This window comes from Lagopus muta, chromosome 2, assembly GCF_023343835.1.
Source record: "Lagopus muta isolate bLagMut1 chromosome 2, bLagMut1 primary, whole genome shotgun sequence".
NCBI classification, from domain to species: Eukaryota; Metazoa; Chordata; class Aves; order Galliformes; family Phasianidae; genus Lagopus; species Lagopus muta.
In genome coordinates, this window is record NC_064434.1 from 99,774,103 (window position 1) to 99,788,435 (window position 14,333).

Consider the following 14,333-nt stretch of genomic DNA (forward strand, 5'->3'; position numbering starts at 1 on the left):
AAGCTGAGCTCCAGAATACCCCCAGTAAATTATCTCAAAAAAAGTATCCCAAATGACTGAAAGATTTTTAAAATAGTGGAAAAATGTATTAAGATATAATTTTCTGAAGTTAATAAAACTGAGTCTGTGAAGGAGTTTAATCACCTTTTTGTTTTTCTGAAGGACCTATACTTAAAATATAATATATCCAAAAGCATGTTAATTTCAGATTAAAAAAAGCTAAAAATACTCCTGAAAGAATAGCTACACTTCAGCAATGGAGACAGTTCTTTTTTTCATTTCAGCTTATTCTGGTAATTTAATTCAAATAATATTTCACTTATTTGTAGCTAACGAGGCAGGAAGGCTTTTGTTTATTAAAAAATAGATGTAGAAGGGAGCAGACACACACCAAAATCTACAAGGGATCCAGCAACAAACTGATATTTTGGTTAAGATTATGAAATCTGGTGTTAAATAAACACATTTGGAGGAACCATTTTCTGTATATAGCACATTCCAGGTAGATTTGAACACGCTGTGAAAATGAATGAACGCTAGTTTCCTACATTTTGATACAAGCTAAGTTTTCATCCAACTAGACTGTGGCAGGAATCATTGGGACAACATCACTGTCCTGTAAAAGAAATGCATTGGTAACAGAAAAGTATAAAAATTCAAACCAAATCCATAGGTGCTCTGCTGTATGTTACATGAATAAATGTGTACACATAAGCTATATCTCCTGATGAACAGAACAAAGTTGAATGCATTTATCTGTGTTTTCAATGCTTACCAGACGTATCTTGTAAAAATATTACACATAAATACAAAATGATTAGAGTCAATCATTTAGATCAGTCTTTCCAGTTAACTGCTTTTAAACATAATTAAAAATGATCATTAACATTTGTACAGTTGTGTTGTGTACTGAACTTGGTAGGCGACCAATATCCCCTGTCCAGAGATGAATGTCTGCCTGTTGGTTTGGTGCTATGTGTTTGGATACCAGAGGTATTCCCATGCATTCCAATACAGATTAGTTGCACACACTGCAGCTCTACCCACTTGCATTTCAAAGCAGCATTCTCCACTAGCTGTGTGTAATCAGGCTGCTCAGGTTTTTGAATAGCTATTAATAGTCTGCAGTGTTTGCTCACACAGCATCTAGTATTTCTACAAGAGTTGCACTTGGTTTAATGCAATAGACATTGCTTATTCTGCTGGGAATAATAATGTGAGCTGACTTACTGTGCCTCTTCACCTGAGCCAGTCATTCCCCTATAGAGGTTCTGTAGTGGAAATGCTAAGTCACAACTTGAATCAGGGATTGAGCACCTGGTGGGAAGGCAGGGCCAAACCAGGGGAGCTCAGGTGAATTGCTTCACCTGAGTGACTGGAAGGGCTGGAGCCAGGATCCACTCTTCCCAGACCTCACTTAAGGGTTGGCAGTGGAGGTGAGGTTATCTCACTCGAGATCTCTGCCTACTGGAGACCTTCCAAAGGTAAGCAGTTTTCCTTCTTTGTTTCTGCATCCACAGCTGCTGCATTTGGACTTGTTCTCAATTGCTGCAGCATCGGGTTGTGTTACCCCGCTACTATCACTGTTTTTTCCATCACATTATAGCATTACATACCTCAGAATTTTTCCTGGTTATCCAGAGGATGCTTCATAACCCCTGGAAGCGTATTTCTAAAGATCACTGCAGTATTTGATGCACACATCAGAAACCTCAGGAAGAACTGAGACAGGAGCGTGTGGCTCCATTTGTATATTTCCTTTTTTTATTATTTTTTTATTTTTTTTTATTTTTGAGATATTTGAAGCACTTGAGAACCTTAGATAAAATAAGTAAATTGCCATAGTGGATGATGAGTGATCACTTCTCCCGTCTGCACCATCTCTGTCACATTAATGGAAGTATTAAACCTATGAAACAAAGTGTTGGCAGTTTTAATTCTTTTCTCAGAAGGATTGTATGATAAATATTGATCTGCAGGTTTATCATACTGGGATATTGTGATGCTGACCTAACAGTAAACTGCTTTTTAGGACAAGTCCAGTGAGGTACATTGAGCTCTCACATTCCCCTGTGACTGGAAAATAATATCTTTAAAGCTCAGATAGGGCAGAGATTGGATGTTAAAACTCTCAACTTGACACAGACCGTTATGAACTTCAGCGAGCTTTTGGCTTTCCTTGACACAAAGATCACCTTCTGCCTGAAAGATTGGCACTGTTATGACTGTGTCCTTGCACTTGGTCATTATTCGTTGGAGGAGGTATCACTTGAGAAGCTATTTTTAAAGAACGTGGCAGCACTGGGGGTCATGTTCTTGTGAAACGAGAGCCAAACATAATATCAGTTGCTCACTACTCACTTGATGTCACTCCTTGGTAAGGATGGCTGGTTTGAGGTAGGGCCCAATGCAGAACCGAGACCTGGACTATTTATTCTGCTGAGTGCATTTCTTAGCACACAAGATCCTGCTGTCACCAGATCCAGATGGACTGCATGATATAACTGCTCGCATAAACGTAGTTGTTTTTGTCAGAATGCCATGCCAATTTTAATGTTATTCTTTCAGTTATCCTTTCTCTGGTTTATTTTTCAGGGTGTTTACTTGAGTAAAACAAGTTAAGCAGCAGCAGAGGTTTACAAATAGCCCAAATAAATGAACTGTGTTATGATACGTGCCCTGTCCCTTGCTAACAGTGCTTTGAATTTTTGCTCTGAGAGCACAAAGGGCAAATATCTCAGGGCAGTCAGTACCAGGTGATGGCTTTTCTTTCCCCTGAGAGTTTGCAGCTGCCCATCATAGAGCTCATGGTGCAAGGAAGCAGCCAGGAGGCCCTTCACTGCCCCATCCTCAAAGCAAACAGAGCAGCGAACTCTGTGGGAGCCTGGTTCTGTTTGAGACCTCTGGGTGTTAAATAATTCAGGAATGAATAAATAATAATAATCAGAAATATTTCACTAGCTTTACATAGCTGTCTTATCTGTGGGATAGAGCTAGCTCTAGGCAGTCTCCATAATTCAGGAAATGGCTTATTTTTAACTCAGCTGAGAAATGATTGGATAAAAACACTTTCTTCAATTCATTTACTAAAACCAGGAGCTGCAATAGCTTCTATGCCCTCAATTGCTTGTTACACTGAAAACTGAGTGACTTTCTCTCCCATTATTTCTCCTTAGAAGCATACAGTCCCTTTCAGCTACAGAACTGTTAATATATCGATCAACACGCAGGGCCCCTCACTCATCCTTACACGAATAGAACACGGGAACAGAAAGTAATGCCTTGCTGTTGCAGCTGTGACCTCCACAGTGCTTATTTGACCTCCCAGGAAATCGGCTTTCTGCCTCAGTTGACAGGCAAGATAAAAAATATTAATAACAGCAGACGATGCTCAGAACCTCATAGGAAACGTTTCTCACCTTCTGGTGCTGGACCTTCGTTAGTTTTTCTTTCTTCCTTTGAAACTCAATTCTTTTGAAGATGGAATAAGTGCACGAAGGGTAAAATTAGGTTACCAAAGAGAATTCTAGCTTTTAACCTACTGCTCATTGTTTAACCATTTCAAACCAGCTTGAATAGAATCACAGAATCACAAGGTTGGAAACTACCTATAAGATCATCTAGTCCAACCGTCTCCTCATCATCATTGCCACCACAAGCAAAAATAGAAATGGAGTGGAATGGAATTAGAATAGAATAGAATAGAATAGAATAGAATAGAATAGAATAGAATAGAATAGAATAGAATAGAATAGAATAGAATAGAATAGAATAGAATAGAATAGAATAGAATAGAATAGAATAGAATAGAATAGAAAGCTGTCAAGTCGAAATGGGAGATAAGCTGTGGTCCTGTGCTGGAAAACAGACACCAAATTTACTGTCTAACCAGTAAGTGAAAGTAGGCAGAGCAGAACTGCTCTGTTGGCTTTCAACACACTGTTGACTGCTTTATTTGATAATTCAAATTAAATTTGATCTACCTTTTACAAACCTATGGATGTAAGTTTCTGGAACAGCAAAACTTCAATGTTCTATGAGAAACAGTTATTTAAGGCCTTTATTTCTTGCTAACACATTTTTATAGTTCTTATTTTGATGGATCTGATCTTCTCAGATAAAACATTTGTTTCTTCCCTTGTTCTATGCATGCAGAAGGGTTTAAAATTAATCCTCTAGAAAATAAAGCCAAACACAAAGTAACCAAAAAAAAAAAAAAAGAGGCCATTCAAAGAATTTTTTCTTGAAATTTCTGCATTTTTTTCTGACTGAAAATTCTAAAAACATTGAAAAACCCAAACGATTCTAACAATGTTGGTTGTGGAAGTGAAGGCTTCCCTTCACTCCTTTTCACTTCACTTTCCTTGAAAAAGTATGATTGAAGCAAAATATTCTGCCAAGTCTACTGTTTTTATCTGTGATCTGTCTTTCAGAGATTATCTGAAAACCCTGCTTGATTCATGCTATTTATTTGCTTTAATGGCCAGTGACAAATATGATATTAGATACAACGAACGGCACACGCTGCAGATGCTCTGTGCCCTGAAGGAATTCTGATATTGAGTATGATACACTGACTGCCAAAAACTTCAGGAAAAAGGGAGTTCAAGAGTAATACTGATGAACAGGGGAGTGATTCTGGTTATATAGACTCCTTTCCTTATGGGCACCACTGAATTGATTCTTCAGAGTCCAGTGTTATGTAGGGCTTCATCATCATGTTTTCCCCATGCAGAATCACCTTCTCAATGACATGTTATTGAGAAATTGAGTTGAAATAAGGGAGGCTTCTTACTCTGTCTAGGTGAATAACTGCATCAAGATTGTTAGTAAGGCGAATATCAGGATTTCATTCCCATATGTTTTAAAATTAATTTACAGTAATGTTATATTAGTAGGGACCTATCAGTCTTGTGCTTTCAAGTTCCAGGCAAACCTTTATAATCAGCTAACCAGAAGAACAGAAGTACTGATGTAAACACTGTGATTCTATGTTTGTTGTGAGCCTCATGCTGTGTCTCTTAGTTTATAACTGCTTTTTTTTTCTTTTTTTTATTAATTTCAGCACGGAGTTATACCCAATATGTAGCATATCTCAGGCTAAGCAAGACCTTGATGAGCAGACTGGCAAAAAGAAACACAGACGATCCGCAGCTGAAGATTATATTTCTCATTATGGCACACGTTTTGGCCCTGCAGAGAATGAATTTGACTATGGCTTGTGCAACGAAGTCATTAATGTGGCTTGCTCACCCAAACCTGATGCCTTCAATCCCTGTGAAGATATCATGGGATACAATGTTCTGAGAGTTCTGATATGGTTTATCAACATTTTAGCTATCACTGGGAACACCACTGTCCTCATTATTTTAATAAGCAGTCAATACAAACTCACTGTACCTCGCTTTCTAATGTGCAATCTTGCCTTTGCAGATCTCTGCATAGGTATCTATCTGTTGTTTATTGCATCAGTAGATATCCAGACCAAAAGCCAGTATTACAACTATGCCATAGACTGGCAAACTGGGGCAGGATGCAATGCTGCAGGATTTTTTACCGTTTTTGCAAGTGAACTCTCAGTCTACACACTGACTGTGATTACTCTGGAAAGGTGGCATACCATCACCTATGCCATGCAACTCGACCGCAAGGTCCGACTTCGGCATGCTGTGATCATAATGATTTTTGGCTGGATGTTTGCTTTCACGGTGGCACTTCTCCCCATATTTGGCATCAGCAGCTACATGAAGGTCAGCATCTGTCTGCCCATGCATATAGAAACACCGTTTTCTCAGGCTTATGTTATATTTCTTTTAGTGTTGAATGTACTCGCTTTTGTGATCATCTGCATCTGCTACATCTGCATCTACTTTACTGTGAGAAACCCCAATGTTATCTCTTCAAACAGTGACACCAAAATTGCCAAGCGCATGGCTATATTGATCTTCACAGACTTCCTCTGCATGGCACCAATATCTTTTTTTGCAATATCAGCTTCACTCAGGGTTCCTCTCATCACGGTGTCCAAATCTAAGATCCTTCTGGTTTTGTTTTACCCTATTAATTCCTGTGCTAACCCTTTCCTCTATGCCATTTTCACAAAGACTTTTCGCAGGGATTTCTTCATTCTGTTGAGCAAGTTTGGTTGCTGTGAAATGCAAGCCCAGATTTACAGAACAGAGACTTCCTCATCTGCTCATAATTTCCACACAAGAAATGGCCATTACCCTACCGCATCAAAAAACAGCGATGGGACTATTTATTCACTGGTTCCTCTGAATCACTTGAACTGAGGTGCTTGCATGAATTTGTGTCTGAGGCAGTGTGATAATCACTTTCAACTATTTGAATAATGACTTCGACATAGCATGCAAACTTATTTTTTACGAGAAAACATTTCTATTTCCACTTTGCTTTTTTGTTCATCATTGAAGATGACACATCATCTTCATTACTTCTTGAAGGACAAAGAATGAAACTGCAGTATATGTCAAAGTGTCCTTGTAGAATTGTGTCCAGAAATAAATGAGCTTATAAATGCATATCTCCTACTGTACAGGCAGAGATTCCCCTCAGTCTAGGAAGATGTCAGCTGCTTACTGAGAATGAAGTAATGGTTATATGTGGTCAAAAGGGAAAAGAAAAAAAAGAAAAAAAAAAAAAAAAGTGGAATTATTTTTGTTGTCTGTGAAATGTGTTGAAACAAAAAATAAATAGCTTTTTTCATTAACCATATCTTCTGAGGTTACAGTAGACAAAAGCCCAGTTTAATGCCCTCCTAGGACTGATTGAGACAGGTGGGCCCAAAAAATCAGATTTCATATGAATTTCTAACAGCTTTGTTTAGCTAAAGTTTTGTTTCTAAGACAAGAGAGGAAGAAAAAGAGCAGAAGGAATCCTTCATAATAATCATTTCTAAATTTGATTTAATAAAGTTGAGTTAAAATCGCTTTTGCAGGGCTGGATCCCTTGAGTCTGGCAAGGCAAGGCAATGAATGCTCTTCAAGACTGTAAGAGGCATTGCAGGCCTGTACCATCCCCTTCATGGGATGCTGGTCCTTTCATAGCTGCTTTCCAGGTAGCTGTTTGTGGCTGTTTCTTTTTTTTTTTTTTTTTTTTTTTTTAATTGAAAAAGCAGTGTAAGAAAAAAATGCAAGATGTATTTTATTCATGCCTGCAATGCCCAAAAAGCCTGCTGGTTTCTTCTCACCGCTGAACAATGTGTTTTATGTGTGTAATCTTAAAACTATTTTGCATTTTCCATTCTGAAATCTATTTTAATAAAACCAATATCAAAACAAAGTGCCTTGAGAACAACTGTACGGTCAGAGATATGCTGATGAAGTAAGCAATTAATGTTACTGCTTATCTGGAGAGTTCCATTTATGCAGCACAGCCTCCACAATTGGGTCACTGTGACCTATGAATGAGACTTGCCTGATGAAAGACTCCACAATGAAAAACCTGCAGTCTCTCAGAGAGTTAAGGAAGCACAGAAAGATATGCACACCTGAAACTTGTTAAGTAGATTTCTTTGCAGCACTGACATCCTAGTTTTAACAAATCTTTTCTATTAATTCTCATTTTCCATGTTGTAAGGCATAAACTATTGATAGAACTTGAGTTTTAGTCATTTAATATATATGCATTTAAACTATTCAATATATAGAAATTACTCTTGACAGATGAGACAATTGTCTGTTTCCCCTTCTAACAGCCAAAGCTTAGAATCTCTGACAATGGCACTACAAGTGCCAGTCAACTATAAGTTCAGTCTCCTGTTCAGTGTTCGAGAGATGAGCCATCAGTAGCGAGGAAACAGTCTGTTTTCTCTGGCTCAAAGGAAAGCCTTGTAAGTTATTCTAACTTCAAGCCCACTGCCAGCTTGCTCCACAAACCACCTGACAACTGACAATATTGTAATGACTTCTAGTTTTCCTCTATCCTTCAAGGATTTGGGATGGCATAATCCAACCAGAAAGAGCTGCTGCTTTGGGCTGTCATCCAGGGGCAGAATTCCTGGTGTGACACAGCTTGTGTCACTGCACTGTGTAAGTAGATAGTTCACTAAGCAAGGCTAAGACCTGGCCATCTCTCCCAGCCCCGTCAACCTCCAGTAACACATAGATTCACACAGAGAAAGATAAAAAAGGAATGCAAGTGTTGAACAAACAGAGGGACAATGACATGCTGGAGACCGCTTGGAACATGAGCTGAGCACGAGCTCATTACAAGCACCAGGATAACATTTAACTGATTTGAATGGACTGAGCACAGGGGCCAAAATGGCAAGTAAGCCAACTGGAGGGTGGAGAGGGTATTTCAGAGAAAACCAAAAAACTGCATAAACGTATCTTTTCTATTAAACTTTTTTTTTTCTTCTCTGTTTTAACTAGACTTACATTTCATGTGAGTGATTGCTTGATTAGTCCCAGACTTTGAAAGCAATCCCAGATGCCACATTGCTAGTGCAAATTTGCCTTACATGACCCTTGTATTTCAGTCTCCACCAACCCCAGGAAATGCCCAGTTATAGAAGTATGTCTGCCTTTGCTCTCATAGTGCCACTGTCAGAATGACATAGATTGTGCTGAAAGTCAATTTGCTGCCTTTGGGGACACTATGAACTTCTTCATCTGCCTGATACAAGCATCTCTTCTTCAGGCATGTACCTCGAGAGGAGCCCCTACCTGACCTCCCCAGGAAGCACATATCTGGAGTTGTGATGGGTAGTGAGAAATGGGGTCACTACCTCGATAGGCTAAAGGTCACAGCATGAACATTGCCACCACGGGTAAAAGTAATGGGAGCAGCTGGTCAAAAGCATCAATAAAAGCAAAAATCTGACTCAGTAGAGAAAATGAACTGTGAGCCATTTTCTTTACAGCATTTGCTCTGGGGGTTGCACAGATATGCCAACCAGGGTTTGCTCATTAGAAGACAGGTCTATATTTGAGCTTGTTAGGAATTCAGGATGAGGCTTTGCATCCTATTTAGGAAGCCTGCAAATCATCTGACCACATTTCTTTCCTGTAGATTTCCTCCTAATCATTCCACTGAGGACACAGCAGATAATCTTACATTTAATTTATGCAGCTTTGTTGTGGAGAAGAGTTAATAATGCAAAATGATTTATCCTTGGGGAATAATCTGATCATCCCCCCTCCTCCTAGAAAGAGGGAACAGAAAAGAAAGGTGCATCCAGTTCAAATGGTCAGGTAACCAAAGGCAAACCTCCTCACATGTTTGCGTACTTAATTTGAGCACATGTAATCTCCCATTACATATTGCAAACGTGAATTGCATGTAAACTCTTCTTCAGAGTGAGCTTTTAGTCAAAGTTAACTGCAGACACATATTTGAAAATCTGGGCTTTGTTTCTTTAAAATATTCATGCTCAGGCGCAGGATTTTACAGCTGTCATCTGGATAATTAAACTCTTCATTAACAGTTGTTCTGAAACCAGTAGGTGACCTTTAATTAGGGATGAAAGTACTCAGGAATGGATTTCAAGCATTAAAAAATGCAGAGAACTCCCTCTCTTCCCTCGTCCGTTGAAAACCTTTTGTAAAGCATCAGTTTTCCAAGAGAAATAATGCTGGGTGAGACAAACGTGCTTCCAAGTCTAATACAACACGTGAATGCTTTACTTAGCTTTACTGTAACTAAAATGTGTAATTATTTCTCTGTCTCATACATCTTTTGCCATATGTCACCTGGATCTTTGCTACCTCAACACCAGCAGACGGATGTATCCACACAAAAAAAGAGCCATAAAAATTAACAAGGACACAAGGAGAACAGTGCACAGATCGGAATGTGCTGTATTTGTGGGTGGGTGAAAGACTGAAGGGCAGGACGGAGCAAGATAGACTTTTTTGTTGAGTCTTCTTAAGATCCAGTGCTAAAATTCTGCACTAATGGGGCCATTCTGGATGAATGCAGCTCCTAGGCAACTAACAATAGGAATCCACATGGGAAAATCTTACGGAGAGAGAAATTTAAAATGAAGTTCCAGTCAGGGGTTGGCCACTACAGAGACTCATTAGGCATCCTTGGTTGAGTGAGGGATGGTCACAGCGTTGTGGTTATGATTAGAGATGTATTATTACATAAAGAAGAAAATAACAATCACCATGTCCTAACTACAATTTCTAGCACTTAGCCCATAGTAGCACAGTCTTTCTGGAGTTCTGACTTACACATGCTTCTCAGGTCACCTCAGCAGACCCTCTGCAGATCAGGTCAAACTCTTATCAAACAGCACATGACACAGCCATACCCCAGGCTCAGGCTTTATGTAAAGATCACGAGTCACTCAGTGCTCAGAGGAAAAAGATGGCACATCCCTGTACACTAGGTATCATGGGGTTTACCACAGCAGTGTAATATACAATGAATATTTTGTATATGCTGACTCTGTGAAAAGGAGAGCAGTTGCATTAGGTGCCATACAGGCTACAGACAGCACCGTTACCAGTCTCCTTTGCATTGCAATTCAGTGTACTTCTTGTGAGTTACAAAGGTCTGATTAATTCTTTGAGCTGCTTCTTTGCTTGCCCAAGCTGCATGGGCAGGCATGTGGTCCTGAACATCTGCCTCAGCTTTTCCCCATCTTGGTTCTTCCCAGGATAAGTGCTTCATGCTGCCTGTGCCCAGCAATGCTCTGCTTTTACCTGCCATCCTCTATTAGCAGAATACCTGCTCCTCAGAAGTATTGCTTCAGAAATCAGCAGCGAGAAGTTCAAAAGTCTGCTCATTGTTCACTCTGTACAGAGTGAACTTGTCTTTTTATGTTGCTTTCCAGTTTCTCTTTGCTATTTTAGCTATTTTTTGAGTGATTGCTGTGAGGATAACTAACCCTTGCCCAAGCTTCAAATGTTCTGCTTTGAAGGAGACTCTGTTTGAGGCAGCCGACATCAATAAATCAGGGTGAAACACAGACTCCCCTCCCCGCCTGCTGCAGATTCCCTGGACTTTGTTGGGGGAAAAAAAAAACCTGATTTTTACACAGGTGATTCAGAGTTTTCTTTCCCTCATGCCACAGATGTCTTGGCAGCAGGAGGCATTCCCTAGTGAAAAGCCAGAGAAAGTGGGGAAATCAAAAATTAGAAAAGTAAAGCCAAACTAGGGCAGCTTTCAGTGGGCCTCCACATTCCCCCAACTCTGCCTGATGCCACTTCAAGGGAAGGCCCAAAGCCTTTCTTTTTCCTCTCTCTTTTTTAAATTTCCTGGACCAAAATTGGCATTAAAACAGGATTCACTCTACCTTGCTGTCTCTACACATGTCCTATTGCATAATAAAGTACCAAAATTACAAGTTGGCACAGGTACTAAAAAGCGTATGTATATTACCTGCACTAGCATCCTATATTCCTCAGCAGAGGCAACTTGCCTAAACTTGGCAAAAATTGAGTTGAGCTAGATGTCTTTCCCACAGGTATTGAGGCCATATCTCCACGGCACTGCATTTTTTGCCATATTGACTTAACCAAGATTTGTTTTACATCCAACGGCTCCAGTTTCTCCTATTACCCAACACTGCCTTTCACCAGGACTACGCATTCTCTCCCTTCAAAAACTGCTTCTACTCACACCCACCACTTTTAGCATCAGTTTTCCTTCCTTCCAGGGACAGCATTATCTTTTCACGTGTTTACACTGGAGTTACAACACTCATAAGTCACTAAAAAAAACATCCAAGGCATTGGTATTTTACTTTTTTCACCTAAAGATGTTGTTTACCTCTTGGAAATGCTCTGTCTACAGAATGTTCTTCCATTCAACACCACCACGACTATCACTCAGCTTCAATGCAGGTGCTTCAGCATGCAATTCCTGAAGGCACCAGCTCAGCAGTGTTTTGGACTTAGTTCCACTGTTGCTTGTGCACCTGTTCCAATTAGACAAGGGTCATCACTCTTGGCTCTTCAGAAATGATTTCTGACTGCCCTGACTGTAGGTCCTAGTCTTGCTGCAGTGTTCAGCCATGCAAGCAGAAGAGATCTGCTTTTATCCAGGAGAAAAGTAATTCAAAAGTTAAGTGAAACTGGAGAGAAAGCAGGCAACCTGTGTTCACAACAGCCTCATAATTACTCGAAGACTTCAAAGAGCAACAGAAGGGCTGCCAAATTCTAAATTAAATACTTACAATTTGGCAGAGCTCTACTTGTTGCTGTAGGTGAAACATTTTTTCCTTTGGATATTCCTGCTGCACACATCACATAGCATCACAGGGCAGTTTTCACCATTGCTAAGTTGTGTCCCAGATCTCATGCTGTCAGCACTGGCTTCGTTTAGCACTGTGGAACATCTTGTGTGAAACCAGCACACACCTCTGACCACAAAGGGCTAACAGTTAATCATGTAACTAACGAGGCAAATAGATAGGTCTAACTTTATTTCTTGAAAATCACTCTCCAGGAATCCTTTGGCTAACTCTCTCTTTAGGACTAATTCATTGAGAAATATCTTGTTTTTCTTCTGCCATGGTTCCCATGTGAGTCATAGCTTAATTGGATATTTAGTTATTTTCTTTGTAATTAAAGAACCCATAGCATGTTTTCACTGGGTAACAGACAACACCAGTGCTCTACCTGGTATCCTCTTGCCTAGCAGGCACTGGTGATGATACTTCAGGCTGTGAGTGAGCTAAGGCTGTTTGCACAACACATGCTTCCTCTGTTCACAGTATTACTGCAGCCTCTACACTTTCCTAAATCTTGCAAACCTGCAGTTAACCGTTGTGTGTAGGCAATTACTACATAACTACATACTTATGTAAGTAGGCAGAGATCTTCAGAGAACCCTAAAAAACCAGTAATACCTACGTAAAGCACTCAGGGATGTGGACACATCTTTTGAAGACAAAACTTCATCACCCCTTTATTCTCAGTAAGCTGTCTGAGGGAATTGGTTATGGTTTAGCATGAGATAAAATGATAATCTGCCCTATATTATGTAATATTTATGCAAAGGACATCCCCAGAATCTTCCTTGTTATCTTCACGATTTCTCCTCATAACCCAAAAGGCCACAAGGATAGCACAGCTTCCAGTAGGTGAACCTGGAGACTTGCCACTGGCAGAGCGAGAACAACAAAAAATGGGACAGATAGACAGACAGACAAAGAGCATTGAGGAAAAAAAGATGTGTCAAAGCACTCAAGAGGAGCTTCTGTCATATATCAGAAGCAGAACAATTGTCATAATCTTAAGGCTGCACCCAGAATCCAAGATGGCATTGGGACAAAATCTTCCACGTCCTGTGCTCTGCAGCAAGAAGATGACTGCAGTAAGAGGAGAGAGTCCTGGGAGGGTTTCAAAGGCTTTTTCCCTTTTAGAATGTCAGCAAAATGAAGAAATGATATTGAGGAAGGAGGGAGGCGGAGATGGGGAAAATGAAATTTCTCTCACTTAAAATAAGACTACACAAATAATTCTTATGAGGCAGTGAAAAGAATTGCACTGAAGAGGCTCATAAAAACACAATGTCTAATTTTTCTAAGCTGGGTGTCCTGCAAGCAATGGTCTGCACTGAGACTAATATTCATTCCTGTTCAGAGTAACAGCGCAAGAGCCATTTCCACAATAAATGACCTTTAAGCAGGGCTGACATGATGTGTAAGTTCTGTGCCAGCCCTCTGCACTGCAGCAAATTGAACATCAAGAAGGTAACGTTTGCCTTTCGTCTATGAAAAATTGCTCACATCCTCCACCACCACTCCTAGCCATTCCTATCACACATTTGTTTGCAAGTAATTTTGACTAGGAGGCGCAGGAAGGAGACACCCAAGCCACAGGAGCACCTGAGCTCCTCTCTACTCCAACTGCATGGAAAATAACAGAAAGAAGAAAGCCTAAGCAAAGGGATGGTACTGCAGGTCTAAGCTTTTTCAAACAAGCACCCTCTCCTCTGCAGACTGCGGCTGAAGACCACAGAAGCTGCTGTCCTCCCAACAGCCAACCAGTTGGGTTGATCATTGCTTCTGAAAAAGGATTTCTTTGTATCATAGACCAGGCTGCCCAGAGCCACATCCCGTCTTGCCTTGAAGTATCCTTACCTATAAGCAAACCCTACTGAGATCTTCTACCAAATTACAGTTGAATTTCCTTGTACACACACATGAACACACACAAAAAAGTTGTTTAATCATCAAGCACCACTTTTACCACAAGTCTCTCACTGTCTCAGTATCTCCTTCCAAGCTTTGTCTTCATCTTTCATTTCACTGGTCATGAAAATGATCCATTCTTAACCAAAGGGTAGATAATAGCAAGACAAGGGGAAATGGTTTTGCGTTAAAGGAAGAAAGATTAAGGTTGGACATCGGG

General features: G+C 40.1%; 1 protein-coding gene and 1 long non-coding RNA gene across 6 annotated transcripts in view; one reads left to right on the forward strand and one right to left on the reverse strand.

Moving 5' to 3' along the window:
• The window catches only part of FSHR (follicle stimulating hormone receptor), a 120,774-nt gene extending 113,472 nt beyond the window's left edge, over nt 1–7,302 (forward strand). For all 5 annotated transcript variants that reach the window (XM_048936832.1, XM_048936834.1, XM_048936831.1 and 2 more), the window contains one exon: nt 5,066–7,302. In XM_048936832.1, coding sequence (XP_048792789.1) covers nt 5,066–6,293 — 1,228 coding nt within the window. In that variant the 3' untranslated portion in view covers nt 6,294–7,302. The remainder of the gene's footprint in view (nt 1–5,065) is intronic.
• Nucleotides 1–14,333, reverse strand: part of LOC125689542 (uncharacterized) — a 103,065-nt gene that overhangs the window by 2,022 nt on the left and 86,710 nt on the right. The gene's annotated exons all lie outside the window — the stretch shown is intronic.